The sequence below is a fragment of the Cebus imitator genome, unplaced genomic scaffold (genome assembly GCF_001604975.1).
Source record: "Cebus imitator isolate Cc_AM_T3 unplaced genomic scaffold, Cebus_imitator-1.0 Scaffold629, whole genome shotgun sequence".
Classification (NCBI taxonomy): domain Eukaryota; kingdom Metazoa; phylum Chordata; class Mammalia; order Primates; family Cebidae; genus Cebus; species Cebus imitator.
Window position 1 is genome coordinate 276,730 of NW_016107944.1, and position 17,109 is coordinate 293,838.

The window sequence follows — 17,109 nt, forward strand, 5'->3', positions numbered from 1 at the left end:
AAAAAAAAAAAAAGAAAAGTTAGAACATGGATCAGAGCAACAAACACATCATGGGGTCCTGATGTCCAGAACACTGCCCCCATGGGCTCTACATTCTGGACGGATCCCAGTCCACCCCAGTCTTCCACATGCCACCACCTCTCATTCACCTCCATCCTCTCCTCAGCCCCCACCCTCTGCCTGGCTAATCTTTCTACACTAACCACAGTGATCCTTTTGAAATGTAGGTCAGATCCCATCACTCCTCTGCTCAAAGCCCTCCAGTGGGTCCCTGTGTCCCCTGGAATAAACCCAGGCTCCCTATCATGGTTCACATGCACACCCTGCATCCGCACTCCCCAGGCCTTCCCCTACCCTTCACTCCCTGTGCTCTGCTGCGCTGGGAAAGAAAAAGCAGGCCCAAAAGGAGTCGTGGGAATTCACTCCTTTACACAAACAGCTGGGGACTCTCATTCATTTGTTTGCTCAAGAATCATTCTGGGAGCATCTCCTATATCTAGGCCCTGCAGTAGGCACCAGGACACAGGACGGGCAAAACCAAATACCACCCCTCCCCACCTGGGGCTCACTATCCAGGGTAGGGAACTATCAAATGGCCATGAAAATACCAGATATCAACCAGGAAAACTCTACTAAAAAGTCGCAGAGTGACAGGAGAGCTTATTCAACGGGCGCGTGACCAAGAGGAGAGGAAAAGACCCTTTGGTGACCCTTCCAAGATAATAAGCATGAACTAGGTGATGAGAGAGAGAAACTCACAGGCATGGGGAACAGCAAAGCAAGGAGGAGGGACACTGGGGCAGGAAGGGGAAAGCAAGTGTTTCAAGTTCCTGCAGCTGCAGGGCCGAGACCGGAGAGCAGGACCACAGGAGGGCCCCGGTGACCACCCCTACCTGCCCTGATCCTTTCATGTAGGTTTGGCCCTCCTCAACATGGCCAAGGGGATGCCCAAATCTCTTAGCATCCCAAGCCAGTTCACAAAAGCTGCTGTGTCACTTCTTGTCCTGGGGCTCTTCCCATGCAGCAAGGGCTAGCAGGCAGCACAGGGAAGCCAGGAGGACTTCCTTTCCCTGTGATCAGACCTCATCAGGGAGACCCAGAGAGTCTCTCAAACTCCTAGACTCAAGATGACCTGAGACCATCCCTCGAGGATCTCATTCTTTACCTACTGCAAAACCTCCCTCAGTCTGCTTTCCCCAAGAGGCAGCTAGGTAGGCTGCCTGTCGCTCTGCCCGTGCCATTTATTTTGGGCACTGTGGCTCTTCTCGTTATAATGAGGCCCATTACTGGAGCAACCAGGCATGGCTTCCACACAGTCTGTCTCAGAGGGACCCTCTGATTCCCCGGGTTGTAATGTGTTGCTGGCTTATCTCACTCTTGTAATTAAACAAAAATAAATGCTCTGCAGTCTCTCCCTGTTTCTTTCATCTCTTTCCTGTAGTGTCCTCCCTGAATTCACTGACAGGAGTCCCCGTCTGCCAGCTAAATATCTGAACCTAATACATTCCCTTCCTCCCATATAAATAGCATCCCTTTGTGATCAAAGCAACCCCATGCATGCCTTAGAGACCACATTCAAGAGTTCTGCCTTCATTACTTATCATCTTAACTTGTAAATTTAGCATCACTTCATTTTCATAGTTTCTCATTTTTGTTGAATCCTTTTGAGATACATTAGTAATGTTAAGTCAGTCTTAGGAACTGTAATAAGTAATGGTAGTTGGCAATGGCAACAATTGTAAAAAGAGGCATTAAAGGACCAAAATCTGGGAAATAGTGGTCCCAGTGAAAGGAATGAAGACATGGCGGTAGGGATGCAGGAAAAGGGATGGAATGGGAGGGACTGGACCAAGGCAGGCTCTCCTCAGAGAAGCCCTAGTTTCCTTGCACCTCCTGACCACCCAGGGCAAGGGTCCCTCCTCTGTGACTCTCCACCACAGCCTGCCAATGGCAGCTTCACCGCCATGATCACAGTTAGTGACGTAATTCATTTGCGTTTGCTGTCCCTCCTCCCTAACCTGCGTGTAGGTCCCTGGGGGCTGGCACGTTCTCTCTTGCTCACCCTCATCTCTCTAGGGCCTAGCACACTGCCCGACTCCGACTGGGTGCTGGATGTCTGCCGGGTGGATAATGGATGAAGGGCTATTTCGAAAAACCTCAGATGACAGTTTTCTAAACTAGAGAGGCGGGGCACAGTGGTTCACGCCTGCAATCCCAGCACTTTCAGAGGCCAAGGTGGGAGGATCACTTGAGCCCAGGAGCTCAAGAACAGCCTGTAGTAAGCCCCTATATCTACAAATAAATAAATTAGCCGGGCATGGTGGTGCACACCTGTGGCCCCAGCTACTCAGGAGGCTGAAGTGGGAGGATCTCTTGAGCACAGGAGTTTCATGCTGCAGTGAGCTATAATCTCATCACTGCACTCCAGCCTCAGTGACAGAAGAGACCTTGTCTATAAAAATAAATGCGGGGCTGGGCGCGGTGGCTCAGGCCTGTAATCCCAGCACTTTGGGAGGCTGAGGCGGGTGGATCACGAGGTCAAGAGATCGAGACCATCCTGGTTAACATGGTGAAACCCCGTCTCTACTAAAAATACAAAAAATTAGCTGGGCATGGTGGCGCATGCCTGTAATCCCAGCTACTCAGGAGGCCGAGGCAGGAGAATTGCCTGAACCAGGAGGCGGAGGTTGCGGTGAGCCGAGATCACGCCATTGCACTCCAGCCTGGGTAACAAGAGCGAAACTTTGTCTAGGAAAAAAAGAAAAAAAGAAGAATAAAATAAATGCATAAATAATAAATCAATACACCAGAGATAAGGAACACAGGATAGAAAGGAAGGTGAGGAGCACAGTGCCCCGGGGGCGCCTACAAGCTGTGTGTGGGCATGCAACTGCACAAAGCCTAAAAACGGACAGGAGACGGAAAGAGGCTGCCCGCCAACAAAGCAACTTTTCCTCCAGGCCTCTTGGGTTGCTTCCTTTTCTAAAACATAAAGCAAGACGTTTAAGACATCTTTAAACACTGCCACAAAATGCTTGTTCTTCCCAATATCTGTCACTCGCTTTCCCAACCTTGAGCTTCTACATCTAGCATCCTGTTCCCAAGAATCTTCTTACCTGTGGGCTTGGAAAAAATGCCTGTTTATTCACTTTATACAAATATACAAATGCAGACTCATGAAATATTCAAATACAGGAGTATATCTAGCAAGAACAAAAACCAACCTTGACCTAATTCTACTTCCCTCTCCAGAGGTGACACAGGAAACAACAGTTTGATATCAGATATCCAGTGCTTTTTGTTAATGAATTTTTATGTACATACAAATAAAAATATATAGTTTATATTTCTTAACATAAAAATTTTAACATAAATATGATTATATTGTTTATGCTTACTTAAAAACATGTATGGTGTTTTTCTAAGACAAATCAAAGGTATACATATTTTGCCTTTTGATAGATTTTATGTTTGCCATACAAAAAAAGCTTTACTGGCTGGGCGAGATGGCTCATGCCTGTAATCCCAGCACTTTGGGAGGCCGAGGTGAGCGGATCACCTGAAGCCAGGAGTTTGAGAGACCAAAATGGAGAAACCCAGTCTCTACAAAAAATACAAAATTAGCTGGTCGTGGTGGCACATGCCTGTAATCCCAGCTACTTGGGAGGCTGAGGCAAGAGAATCACTTGAACCTGGGAGGCGGAGGTTGCAGTGAGCCGAGATCATGCCATTGCACTTTAGCCTGGGCAACAAGAGCAAAACTCTGTCTCAAAAAAAAAAAAAAGCTTTACTAATTTTTGTTCCCACTAGTTGTGATTGCCAGTGCCCATCTCCCTATGTTCTCTCTACATTGGATATTATTTATATTTTCAATTTTTGCCAATATGTTGCATGGGAAATGACATTTCATGAGTATTTGAATTTGCATTTCTATGACTATTACTGAGGTTGAACATTATGTTTATTGGCCTTCTGTATTCCTTCTTCTAGGAATTGCTTTTTTATAACCTTTGCCCATTTTTCTTTGGTGTGTGTTTTTTCTAGTTGACAGTAGAAATCATTTATTATGAGTAGTCATCTTTGCAGTATATGTGCTACATGTATTTCCTTCTGCTACTTGCCTTTCACTGTACCAAGTTTCTAGTATGTGGCTACTCAAACATGTCACTCCTTCCCTATGTGGCTAAGACAATCTTTCCTGTCTCCTAAGATTATATGAAAGGTTGTCTTAAGCCATAGATGGAAAGAATCACATGCTTGACTCTATAAATTATAAATACATATGTATTTTTATGTACATGTGTAATATAATTCATACTCACGTATGTAAAGTCATCTACACATGCTTCAAATACTTCCTCTACACATCTACCTACATCAAATACTTTTTCAGTGTGTGTGTTTTAATTAGCTTTTATTTCCTCACCCCAACAACCCTATGGAATAGACACTATTATTATTACTATTATTTTTAAGACAGAATCTCACTCTGTCACCCAGGCTAGAGTGCAGTAGCGCAATATTGGCTCACTGCAACCTCTGCCTCCTGGGTTCAAGCGATTCTCCTGCCTCACACTGCCAAGTAGCTGGGATTACAGGCCAAGCTAATTTTTTGTATTTTTAGTAGAGACGGGGTTTCACTATGTTGGGCAGACTGGTCTAAACTCCTGACCTCATGATCTGCCTTCTCCTTGGCCTCCCAAAGTGCTGGGATTTTAGGCGTCAGCCACCTTGCCCGGCCAGAATAGACACTATTATTAATATTATACCCATTGTACAGATAATAAGACTGAGGGACAGAGAAGTTAAGGCTGAGCAATCCGCCTCCAGTGCCATGGGCTTAACCAGTACCTTATGTTGCCTTAGTATTACTCCACACAACTCATTCTCTCTACATACTGTAAAAGCAACAGGCTGGGTGCAGTGGCTCACACTTCTAATCCCAGCACTTCTGGGAGACTGAGACGGGTGGATCACCTGAGGTCAGGAGTTCGAGATCAGCCTGGCCAACACGGCGAAACGCCATCTGTACTAAAAATACAAAACTTAGCCAGGTGTGATGGCAGGTGCCCGTAATTCCAGCTATTCGAGAGGCTGAGGCAGGAGAATTGCTTGAACCCAGGAGGCAGAGGTTGTGGTGAGATGAGATTGAGCCATTGTACTTCAACCTGGGCCACAGAGGGAGACTCCCTCTCAAGAAAAAAAAAAAAAAGGCCAAAAATTATCACAGTGTGATAATGGCATAGAAATAGATTGCTCCAGTAAATAATCAAATAATGCAGAAAAATCATAGAAAAGCTGGAGGTATAAAAATAAAAAAATCATAAAATAGTAGAAAACGTAAGAGTTGCTCATAAGTGATATTGGAAAAACTGGCTAGTGTTTTTAAGTCAGTTTAAATTTACTTACACATCATCCATGAAAGAAAATACTAGAATAAAATAAACGCCTTTAAAGCAGAGAACTTAGATCTCTAACACAGAAGAATTAGGAAAAAAAATGAACCAATTTGATTACATAAAAATGTTAAATGATTGAATGTTTTTTAAAAACTCATTTTAAAAAGGTAAACAATAGACAGGAACATAACTGACAAAAATACGGCAAATATATCTTACCCATATTAATCCGCCCCAAAAAACCAGCATTATGATCCCAAAAATTGATCAAAAGTACAACTTGTAAACAAGCACATAAAAAATGTTCAGCCTTGCTGTATTAAAAGAAATGCAAAATACCATAAAGAGGTTCTGTTTTTCTTATTCTTTTTTTTCCCGTGATACTGTCGGCTGGTGGGATGGATGAAATTAGACTAATGCTCCCACACACTGTGTTGATAGAAAGTAATTTAGCAACACATACCAAGCACCATTAAAATGTTCATGCCCTTTTACCCAGTAATCCCACATCTGAAAATCTATTCTACAGATACAACCCAAAAACAGAAGAAAAGTTCCATGGACAGAGTTACTAATCTATTACTTATAACAGCAAAAAACAAAAAAAGAAAAGCAACTTAATTTAAAAAAAAAACAAGGAATAGTTAAACAATTTATGGACCAAACACTTAATAAATATTATATGCCATTAAATAATTGTCAAACTAGGCTGGGCATAGTGGTTCATCCTGTAATCCCAGCACTTTAGGAGGCCAAGGCAGGCAGATTACTTCCGCTCAGGCGTTAAAGACCAGCCTGGGAACCATGGGGAAACTCCATCTCTACCAAAAATACAAAAATTGGCTGGGCATGGTGGCACACACCTGTAATCCCAGCTACCTGGTAGGCAGAGGTGGGAGGATTGCTTGAGGCTGGAAGGAGGAAGTCACAGTAAGCTGAGGTCACGCTACTGCACTCCAGCCTGGGCAATAGAGCAAAACTGTGTCTCAAAAGAATAATATAGTAATAATTGTGAAACTATATAACTTTTTCTTTTGAGACGGAGTCTCACTCTGTTGCCCAGGCTAGAGTGCAGCAGCATGATCTCAGCTCCTGCAACCTCTGCCTCCCAGGTTCAAGTGACTATCCTGCCTCAGCCTCCCGAGTAGCTGGGATTACAGGTGCGTGCCACCACGCCTGACTAATTTTTTTTGTACTTTTAGTAGAGACAGGGTTTCACTATCTTAGTCAGGCTGGTCTCGAACTCCTGACCTTGCCATCTACCTGTCTCAGCCTTTCAACGTGCTCGGATTACAGGCATGAGCCACCATGCCCAGGCTTATATAACATTTTTAAAGCCTTATGCTATAATATCTAGTCGTACAGGTAGAAAGAAATATACAATTGTTTTCTTAGAGACAGGGTCACACCCTGTTACCCAGACTGAAATGCAGTGGTGAGATCACAGTTCATTGTAAGCTTGAATTCCTGGGCACAAGCGATCCTCTGGAGTAGCTGGGACTACAGGCATGCAGCACCACACCTGGCTAATTATTTATTTATTTATTTTAATTTTTGTTTTCTTCAGACAGGGTACTTGCTCTGTCGCCCAAGCTGAAATGCAGTGAAATGATCACAGCTCACTGCAGCCTCGACCTCCTGGTTTCAAGTGATCCTCTTACGTCAGCCTCCTGAGCAGCTGGCCCTACAGGTGCACATCACCATACCCAGCTAGTGTTTTGATTTTTTGTAGAAACGAGGTATTGCTGTGTTGCCCAGGCTGGTCTTGAACTCCTAAGCTCAAGTAATCCACCTGCTTCAGCCTCCCAAAGTGCTGTGATTATAGGTATGACCTACCGCGCCCAGCCCTGACTAATTAAAAAAAATTTTTTTTTGGAGACAGTGACCTTGCTGGAGACAGTTTCCCAGGCTGGTCTCAAACTCCTGGTCTCAAGCAATCCTCCTCCTTTTCCTCCCGAGTAGCTGAGATTTCCGGTGCAAGCCACCGCACCTAGCAAGAAATATAGAAATTTTAACAGTTGCTTTAGGGTGTGGGATTAAGTCACAGTTTTCTCCAATTTCTGAATTTATTGAAATGCCATCTAGAGCATGAGCTCTGGATTGAGAGAGACTAGAGTTCCCATCCTGGCTGCACCACTCACCTACCTGTTCACCCATCTGTCTGACCTCTGCCAAATTACATAACCTCTCTGGGACTCCATTTCCTCAGCTGTAAAGTGAAGACTGTAAAAGTAGTGACCTCATGGGGCTGCTGGGAGAATTGAATAAGATGATGTTGAAAAGAGCTTGGCTGCTGCACCTGTGACACAGTGAGAGCTCAAAATTACTCTGATCATTTAAAAAAATGTTAACGTATTGGGGCCGGGTGAGGTGGCTTACGCTTGTAATCCCAGCATTTGGGAGACCAAGGCAGGCAGATCATCTGAGGTCGGGAGTTCGAGACCAGTCTGGACAACATGGTAAAACCCTGTTTCTACTAAAAATACAAAAATTAGCTGGGTATGGTGGCAGATGCCTGTAATCCCAGCTACTCAGGAGGCTGAGGCAGGAGAATCACTTGAACCTGGGAGGCAGAGATTGCAGTGAGCCGAGATTGCACCACTGCATTCCAGCCTGGGCAATGGGTGAGAATCCATCTTAGGAAAAAAAAAAAAAAAAAAAAAGGCCTGGTATGGTGGCTCACACCCATAATCCCAGCACTTTGGGAGGCCAAGATGGGTGGATCACCTGAGGCCAGGAGTTTGAAACCAGCCTGGACAACATGATGAAACCTTGTCTCTACTAAAAATATAAAAATTAGCCAGGTGTGGTGGCATGTGCCTGTAGTACCAGCTACTCAGGAGGCTGAGACAGGAGAATCGTTTGAACCTGGGAGGCGGAGGTTGCAGTGAGCCAAGATCATGCCACTGTACTCCAGCCTTGGCAGCACAGCAAGACTCCATCTAAAAAAAAAAAAAAGTTAACATATTGGAAAAATAAAATTGGAATGAGGAATGCGCTTCACTGGTGGTGGTTTATTTCAAATTCTACATTTTCAAATGAAAGTTTAGTATTGCTTATTTTTCACCCCCTCTCCTGCCTTGGGGGCTCCTCTGTTTAGACGGCCTTCCGTGTTAACTAACTTGGTAAAGGAAAGGTTAAAGGAAGTAAAACACGGCTACTCTAAAACAGAACCACAGAAACACAGAGTCCCCGGAGCTGAGCTGTAAAGGAGGAGAAGCAGCCACACTGGCGAGTTCTGCAGCAGGAGCAGCACCACATGGCTTTAACCTTCACATTCTATCGAGAAGGGACGGAAGCCACATTTTCCAAGAAAACTTAAAGTGTGGACCTCCTGCATGGCTGAGCTGAACACTTTATTCCAATAGGAAATTAGAGTCAGTGGGACAAGGAAATAAAAAGCAAAAACTTAATTTCCAGAAAATAGACTGGGTAAGAGAGATTTTAAGGTATCTTCAGCCCTGTGAGATGGTGTGGGGGAAAACTGCCTCAACCAACCATATAATAAATAACTTCCCAGAAAAGCCACCAACTTTATCGTATTATTGCTTGAAACTCTGCCATCTGGGCTTCACAAGCATCTAATTTCAGACCCTCACACAATGTATGTATTGCCTAGATGTTGAGCACTGGGAGATTATCAGACCCTCTGCTAGATGACAGGGTACACTACAGTGCTGATCTCCTCCAAGGGGAGATGACTCTAGAACGTTCCAGGGGCTAAGCACTAGTCCAGCAGGCAGTTCTCTCCACAGGATCTTAGACATCCCACACTTGACAAAAAGAATGCACAGAAGGAGCCCTATTCACCCTGGATGGAAAAATAATACCCACACGGCTACTAATTAGTACCCATAGGGCTTCTTTTCTAAAGGACTTCATATATTAACTTGAAGTCAGCATTAATTATCTTTTCCTTGCAAGATGAAACAAATGACAAGCAGTGAGAAAAGACCATGCTCTTTCAAGACGTCAGAAGATGGGTTTCAAATCCTTTTTCAGCCCCCGCAAAAGCATGCATGTGGCCTTAGCTTACCCAGTCCATGCACCACGGGAGAATGTATCACACTGCCTTAGTCACACCAGGATCCACTGGGTCTGTAAGACATTGTACCTACTAAAACAGATGCACCTCTTCCCCAGCTATTCAAAGCTTTTCCATTTTGGTCTTAAATAATAGCCAACCGCGTACTTACTGCAAAACTCTGCTTCTCCTGCTTCTCGGGAGCTGCCGACCTCAAGTCAGCCACTCTATTCTGGGTTTGGTGCTGGCCTGGGAGGAAAACCACACTCGGAGGGGGCCGGGCAGAGAGCGCTTGAGCAATGCTTCACTCAGGAAGCAGGCGGGCTCTGCTTTCTCCAAGTTCTGTTGGCCTCTCCCTCTCCTGTCTCTCAGAATCTCTCTTTCTTACACAAACACACATGCACAAAGTGCAAAATCATATTTCCACCCTACTAGGTCCTGAATACTTAATTTGTACCTCTCCAAAATGTAAGGATCTCAAGGTGTAGGTGGGCTAGGTTCTAGCTGATTGCTCCCTGAGCTATCAAACAGATTTAAAAACAAAACAAAAATCAGTCTGCTTTTCACAAATGTATTTACCCTGAAGCTACAACCGTGCCCCACTAGCTTGCCACGGCCCTGTGAGCACCGCGAGTTCTAGGTGGGAAGGGGAAGTTGAGCTATGACCAGGAAGCATAACGCAGACAGGGGTTCTAGTGAGCCAGCTAAAGGGATCTCAGAGGTAGGCATCTGAAACTCCTAGGCTCCAATAATTTGTTGCATTTCTTTTCCATTCTAAATAAATCTTTTCATACTTAATTTTGACTTCAGGGACCTCCAGAATGATATGGGCATCCTCACAAAGCCTGGGGTCCATGTTCCCTGCTACTACGGATGGCCTAGAGTAAGCCCCAGTGACAACGGGATCTACTGCAAGAGGGAGCAAACACACTGCCCAGAAAAAAGCACGGAAGAAATGTTGTGAAGGTAAACAAGCAACATGTGTTCCATCCACAGGCACCAAGAACTCTATCAGAGGGCCTGGGTTAAGCTTGGTCACTGCCACAAGCTACACTTTAATTGCTGTTTTACTGGATAACAGGTGTGGAAGGCAGCCAATCTGCTCTTGCATGACAGAGAGCTCTTATATAGCAGGTGGCATGGGTTTGCAGAGCCTCTGTGACACAGAATCCCCATGTTCACTATAATTCTAACCTCCACACTCAGACTCTGTCATTCTAATCAACAGAATGAAGTAAGGAGCTGTGGTCAGGCAGCTCAGAGCCGGCCTAGCCTGGCATGGTAGCCCCGCTTGGTCAAGGTTGCTGCCTCTCATGGCCACCCCTCTTTGCCTTGAAGGAGGCAATAGGCATAATGCACTGAACCTGCTCTCGCTGAGGAGCTCAATTTGTACCTCTCCAAAATGTAAGGATTTCAAGATGCGGAATGGCTAGCTTCTTGCTGATTGCTTCCTGATATATCAAACAGATTTAAAAACAAGACAAGGGACAAGGAGCATACAGGGTCCCAACTCATCTGGGTGACTTCCCCCAGCATGTGGCACCATGGCACAGACACAGGAGGTGGTAGTGGTTGGGACTCTGCAGATGACAGACACTTAACTCAACTCTGCTTAAGCAAAATAGTGAGTTTGTTGGCTTTACTGATTTAGGAAAGTCCAGGATGAATTGAAGCTGGCTTTAAGCCAGCTAGACCTTGAGGTCCAATGATGTCATCAGGAATGGTTTTGAATCACCTGGTAGCTTCACTCTCCTAAGCTGGTGCCATTCAAACACGGGTGCTCTTGGGATGAGAAGGCCTTGCCCAGCAGCACTGCAGGACTGGAGGTCTTTAGCATTTGAGATTCCAGAAGAATAGAGTCCCTACCGGAAAAGAGCCTTGAGGTGATAAGCCATTGGCTGTGGATAGGGACCTGGATGATTGGCAGCTCTACTAGTTATGGGAAAAGCAGTTTCCAAAAGGAGAAAAAAGGCTAGGCAGAAAAAAGTGCAAGCCAGTCACTCAATAGTGTCTCATATTATTAAGCCTTTCATGTGATCATGTCTTAACTTCCCTAACAGACTGTAAATCTATTAATAGAAAGATACACACAAAATGTTAACAGTGCTTATCTCTCAGATTGAGGGGCATTTACTTTTCAAATTCACATTGTAGCTTTTAAATTTTCTAAAACAATTATTAAATTGTATAATAAAATAATATACTTAAATAAGTTATCACATGCTTTAAAAAAATCCTACTTACAACAGCAACTATCTATAAATAAATCTGGTAAGAAAGTTACAGTCACCCCCAAAATTCATGCTTTACTGAATGACAAAAAAGAAAACTGGTAGAAAAACATACCATGTTCTCCCAATGGATATTCATTCTCTGCAGATAATTTTATAAATGTGCTGTGATTTCAATAAAAATTCTAATTGGATTAGAAATATAAAGGACATTATTTATAAAATTATCCTAAAATTCATCTGGTAGAACAATTGATTATTCTGTATAGAAGCTATCAAATAACTTGATTCTTCTCTAAAGAAGAAAATTCACATACACACACACACACACACACACACCACTTGTACTACCAGATAGCAAAATAGATCAGAAAAGTAAAAAATTACAATGACATGGTTTAGGAATAGAAAGAAGAGCAGTGGATCATGGCAAAGCCCAGAAATAAGAAGTTAGACTATGACAAAGATGGCATGATTAGTCTAGGATAAAGAATAGATTGTTTTAGCTGAGCACAGTAGCATGAACTTATAGTCCCAGCTAGTTGAGAGGCTGAGGAGGGAGGATCACTTGAGCCCAGGAGATCAAGGCTGTAGAAAAAAAAAAAAAAAAAAAAAAAAAAAGACCACACTTCAACCTTGGCAACATAGTGAGATCTTATCTCGAAAAATTAAAAAAGAAAAAAGAAAGAAAATACAGGAGATTATACATCTGAATAAGGTAGGAGAGGCCTCCCTGAGCCCACAGGCAAAGGCAGAATACATTAAGAAAAAAACAGATGTGACTACTTGAAAATTAAAAACCTCTGAAAAAAGAACCCCAATATAAACAAAATGTAAATGTCAATGACAAGATGAGACAAACACCTGTGCATAACCTTTGGTTCCGTTATTCCATTTGTAGGAATGTATCATACAAAAATAATCGAATGTTCCACAACAGAACAGAGGCCTCAAAAATAATGCCACACGTCTGCAACCATCTGATCTTCCACAAACCTGACAAAAACAAGCAATGGGGAAAGGATTCCCTATTTAATAAATGGTGTTGGGGAAACTGCCTAGCCATATGCAGAAAACTGAAACTAGATCCCTTCCTTACACCTTATACAAAAAATTAACTCCAGATGGATTAAAGACTTAAAAATAAGACCAAAAACCCTAAAAACCCTAGAAGAAAACCTAGGCAATACCATTCAGGACATAAGCATGGGCAAAGACTTCATGACTAAAATACAAAAGCAATGACAACAGAAGTCAAAACAGACAAATAGGATCTAATTAAACCAAAGAACTTCTGCACAGCAAAAGAAACTTGTCATCAGAGTGAACAGGCAACATACAGAATGGGAGAAAATTCTTGCAATCTACTCATCTGACAAAGGGGTAATATCTAGAATCTACAAAGAACTTAAACAAATTTACAAGAAAAATACAACCCCATCAAAAAGTAGGCAAAGAATATGAACAGACACTTCTCAAAAGGAGACATTTATGCAGCCCACAAACACGAAAAAAAGCTCATCACCACTGGTCATTAGAGAAATGCAAATCAAAACCACAATGAGATGCCATCTCACACCAGTTAGAATAGCAATCAACAAAAAGTCAGGAGACAACAGATGCTGGAGAGGATGTGGAGAAATGGGAAAGCTTTTATACTGTTGGTGGGAGTGTAAATTAGTTCAACCATTGTGGAAGACAGTGTGGTGATTCCTCAAGGATATAGAACTAGAAATACCATTTGACCCAGTAAACCCATTACTGGGTATATACCCAAAGGATTATAAATCATTCTATTATAAAGACACATGCACATGTATGTTTACTGCAGCGCTGTTCACAATAGCAAAGACTTGGAACCAACCCAAATGCCCATCAGTGATAGACTGGATAAAGAAAATGTGGCATATATACACCATGGAATACTATTCAGCCATAAAAAAGGATGTGTTCATATCCTTTGTAGGAACATGGATGAAGCTGGAAACCATCATTCTCAGCAATCTGACACAAGAACAGAAAGCCAAACATCACATGTTCTCATTCATAAGTGGGACTTGAACAATGTGGACACAGGAAGGGGAACATCACACACCAGGGACTGTCAGGAGGTGGGGATATAGGGGAGGGATAGCATTAGGAGAAATACCTAATGTAGATGACCAGGTGATGGACGCAGCAAACCACCATAGCACGTGTATACCTATGTAAGAAACCTGCACGTTCTGCACATGTACCCAAGAACTTAAAGTATTTTTTTAAAGAGCCCAAACCATTAAATATAAGGGAAAAATAAATAAATAATCACGAATGAATACAAAGCTATCTGAGCAACAGTGATGAGTGTATCCTTGATTATAACAACAACAGTGGCAAAAAAAGAAATAATTTAAAGTCTAATTGGCTAGATTATAGTATATCCACATAATTAAGCCTTATGCAGCCATTAAAAGTGATAATACATATGATATAGATAATATATATCTAGATATGACATAGAAAAATCCTCAGCAAAATACTAGCAAATCAAACCTAAAAACGTATATAAAGGATTATATACCATAACCAAATGAAATCTATCCCAGAAATTCAAAGTTGGTCAAAATCAGTTAATGTAATTTACCATAGTAATAGAATAAAGGACAAAACCACATGATCATCTCAACAGATGCAGACAAAGCATTAGACAAAATCCAACAGATTTTCATAACATAAACACTGAACAACTAGACATAAAAGGGAACTTCCTCAACCTGATAAAGGGCAAGTTCCAAACACTCACAACTACCATTGTACTTAATGTGAAAATCTGATAGCTTTCTCCTAAGATCAGAAGCTAAACAAGGGTGTCTCTGCTCTCACCATTTCTCGACAAGATTATACCACAGGCTTTAGTCTGGAGAATTACGCAAGAAAAAGAAAGAAAAGCCAAATATAGGTGAAGGGGAGGAAGGCAGCAAATCACACTGCCATGTGTGTACCTATGCAACAATCCTGCATGTTCTTCACATGTACCCCAAAACCTAAAATGCAATTTAAAAAAAAAAAAAAGAAAAAGAAAAGAAAAGGCATCCAGATTGGTAAGAAGTAAAACTATCTCTATTCACAGATAATATGCTCTTGTACGTATAAAATTGTAAGGAATTTACAACAAAAACCTCTTAGAGCTAATAAAGGAGGTCAGCAAGGCTGCAGAACAAAGATCTCACAAAAATCAATTGTATTCGTATACATTGGCAATTAATAATCCAAATACTCCAAGAAGCCAATTCCATTTATAATAGTATCAAAAAGATTACAATATTTATAAATATGTTTAACTATAAAATATTTACAAATACGTATGAATACGTAAGTGGGAGATCTATACGCTGAAGACTATAAAATGTCATTGAAAAAAACCAAAGAAGTAAATAAACACACAACTCATGTTCATGTAAGATAGTCATATAGATCAATGAAATAGAATTGACAGTCCAGAAGTGAACCCATAAATTTATAGGCAGTTGATTTTCAACAAGGATGCTAAGACAATTCAATGGGAGACAGTCTTTTCAACAAATGATGCTGGAATCACTGTACATCCACATACAAAAGAACAAAGTTAGACTCCTACTTCATAATATTTACAAAAATCACATCAAAGTACAAGAGCTAAAACTATACAACTCTTGGAAGAAAACAGAGCTGTAAAACTTCGTGACTATATTAGACAATATTTTCTTAGAGATAAGATCAAAAGTAGAAGTAAGCAAAGACAAACTAGATAAGCCAGACATCATAAAAATTAAAAACCTTTTGCTTCAAAAGATAACTATCAAGAGGCTAGGCATGGTGGTGCACATCTGTAATCCCAGCACTTTGGGAGGACGAGGCAGGCAGATCACAAGGTCAGGAGTTCAAGACCAGCCTGGCCAATACGACAAAACCCTGTCTTTACTAAAAATACACAAATTAGCCAGGCGTGGTGGCAGGCACCTGTAGTCCCAGCTACTTGGGAGGCCGAGACAGGAAAATTGTTTGAACCCCAGAGGCGGAGGTTGCAATGAGCCGAGATCAAGCCACTGCACTCCAGCCTGGGCAACAGAATGAGACTCCGTCCCAAAAAAAAAAAAAAAAAAAAAAAAAAAAAAAAAAAAGAAAATAAAGGGATATGCAACCATAAAAAAAGAACAAGATCTTGTCCTTTGCAGGGACATGGATGGAGCTGGAGGCCATTATCCTCAGCCTCTAGCTAATGCAAGAACAGAAAACCAAATACTGCATGTTCTCACTTATAAGCAAGCACTAAATGAGAACTTGTAAACACAAAGAAGGAAACAATAGACACTTGAGGGCGGAGGTTGGGAGGAGGGAGAGAAGCAGAAAAGGTAACAATTAGGTACTGGGCTTAATTTGGGTGATGAAATAATCTGTATAACAAACCCCTGTGATATGAGTTTACCTATGTGACAAACCTTCACGTGTACCCCTGAACCTAAAATAAGTTAAAAAATAGAAAATGAAAAGATAACCAACAGAATGGGAGAAATCATTTGCAAATCATATATATGATAAGGGTCTACTATCTAGAATGTATAAAGATCTTTTAAAATTCAATAATAAAAAGACAACCCAACTGAAAAGTGGGCAAAGGATCTGAATAGATACTTCTCCAAATAGACCAACACAAGCGGCCAAGAAGCATGTGAAAAGAAGCTCCACATTAGGAAAATCAATCATCAGGCATTATGCAAATCAAAGCCACTGGGAGATATCACTCCACATCTACTCGGATGGCTCCAGCCAAAAGAACAGACATTAACAAGTGCTGGTGAGGATGTGGCAACACTGGAACCCTCATACGTTGCTTACGTAAATGTGAAAAAGTACAGCGACTGGGAAAAACAGTTTGGGAGTCCCTCAAAAAGTTAAACACAGTTACCATTATGACTCAGTAACTCCACTTCTTGGTATATATCCAAAAGAACTGAAAACAGGAGTTCAAACAAAAACTTGCAGACAAATGTTCACAGTAGCAGTATTCACAGTAGCCATAAAGCAGAAAATACCCAATGGCCATTAGCTGATGAATAGATACATATAAAGTGTACATTCACACAGTGAAATACTATCCATCAGTAAAAAGGAATAACATACCGACACATGGATGACCCTGAAAACCTTATGTTGAACAAAAGATGCCACACAGGCTGGGCACGGTAGCTCATGCCAATAATCCCAGCACTTTGGGAGGCTGAAGCAGGCAGATCACTTGAGCCCAGAAGTTTGAAACCAGCCTGGCCAACAGGGCGAAATCCTGTCTCTACGAAAAATACAAAAAATTAGCCAGGTGTGGTGGTGTACAACTGTGGTTCCAGCTACTTGAGAGGCTAAGGTGGGAGGACCACAGAGGTTGCAGTGAGCTGAGACTGTAGCATTGCACTCCAGCCTGGGTGACAGAGCAAGACCCTGC

The 17,109-nt window shown here is 42.1% G+C and overlaps 1 protein-coding gene across 4 annotated transcripts in view; it reads right to left on the reverse strand.

Annotated features, from left to right (window-relative positions):
• SPECC1 (sperm antigen with calponin homology and coiled-coil domains 1) overlaps positions 1 to 9,719 on the reverse strand; it is a 269,791-nt gene extending 260,072 nt beyond the window's left edge. For 2 of the 4 annotated variants that reach the window (XM_037734510.1, XM_017517387.2), the window contains exon 1: positions 9,436 to 9,474. In XM_037734510.1, the coding sequence (XP_037590438.1) occupies positions 9,436 to 9,444 (9 nt within the window). In that variant the 5' untranslated portion in view covers positions 9,445 to 9,474. Of the gene's footprint in view, positions 1 to 9,435; positions 9,481 to 9,595 lie in introns of those variants that run through there. The other 2 variants (XM_017517382.2, XM_017517388.2) reach the window with 2 other exon arrangements.
• Between the last annotated feature and the right edge of the window lie 7,390 nt (positions 9,720 to 17,109).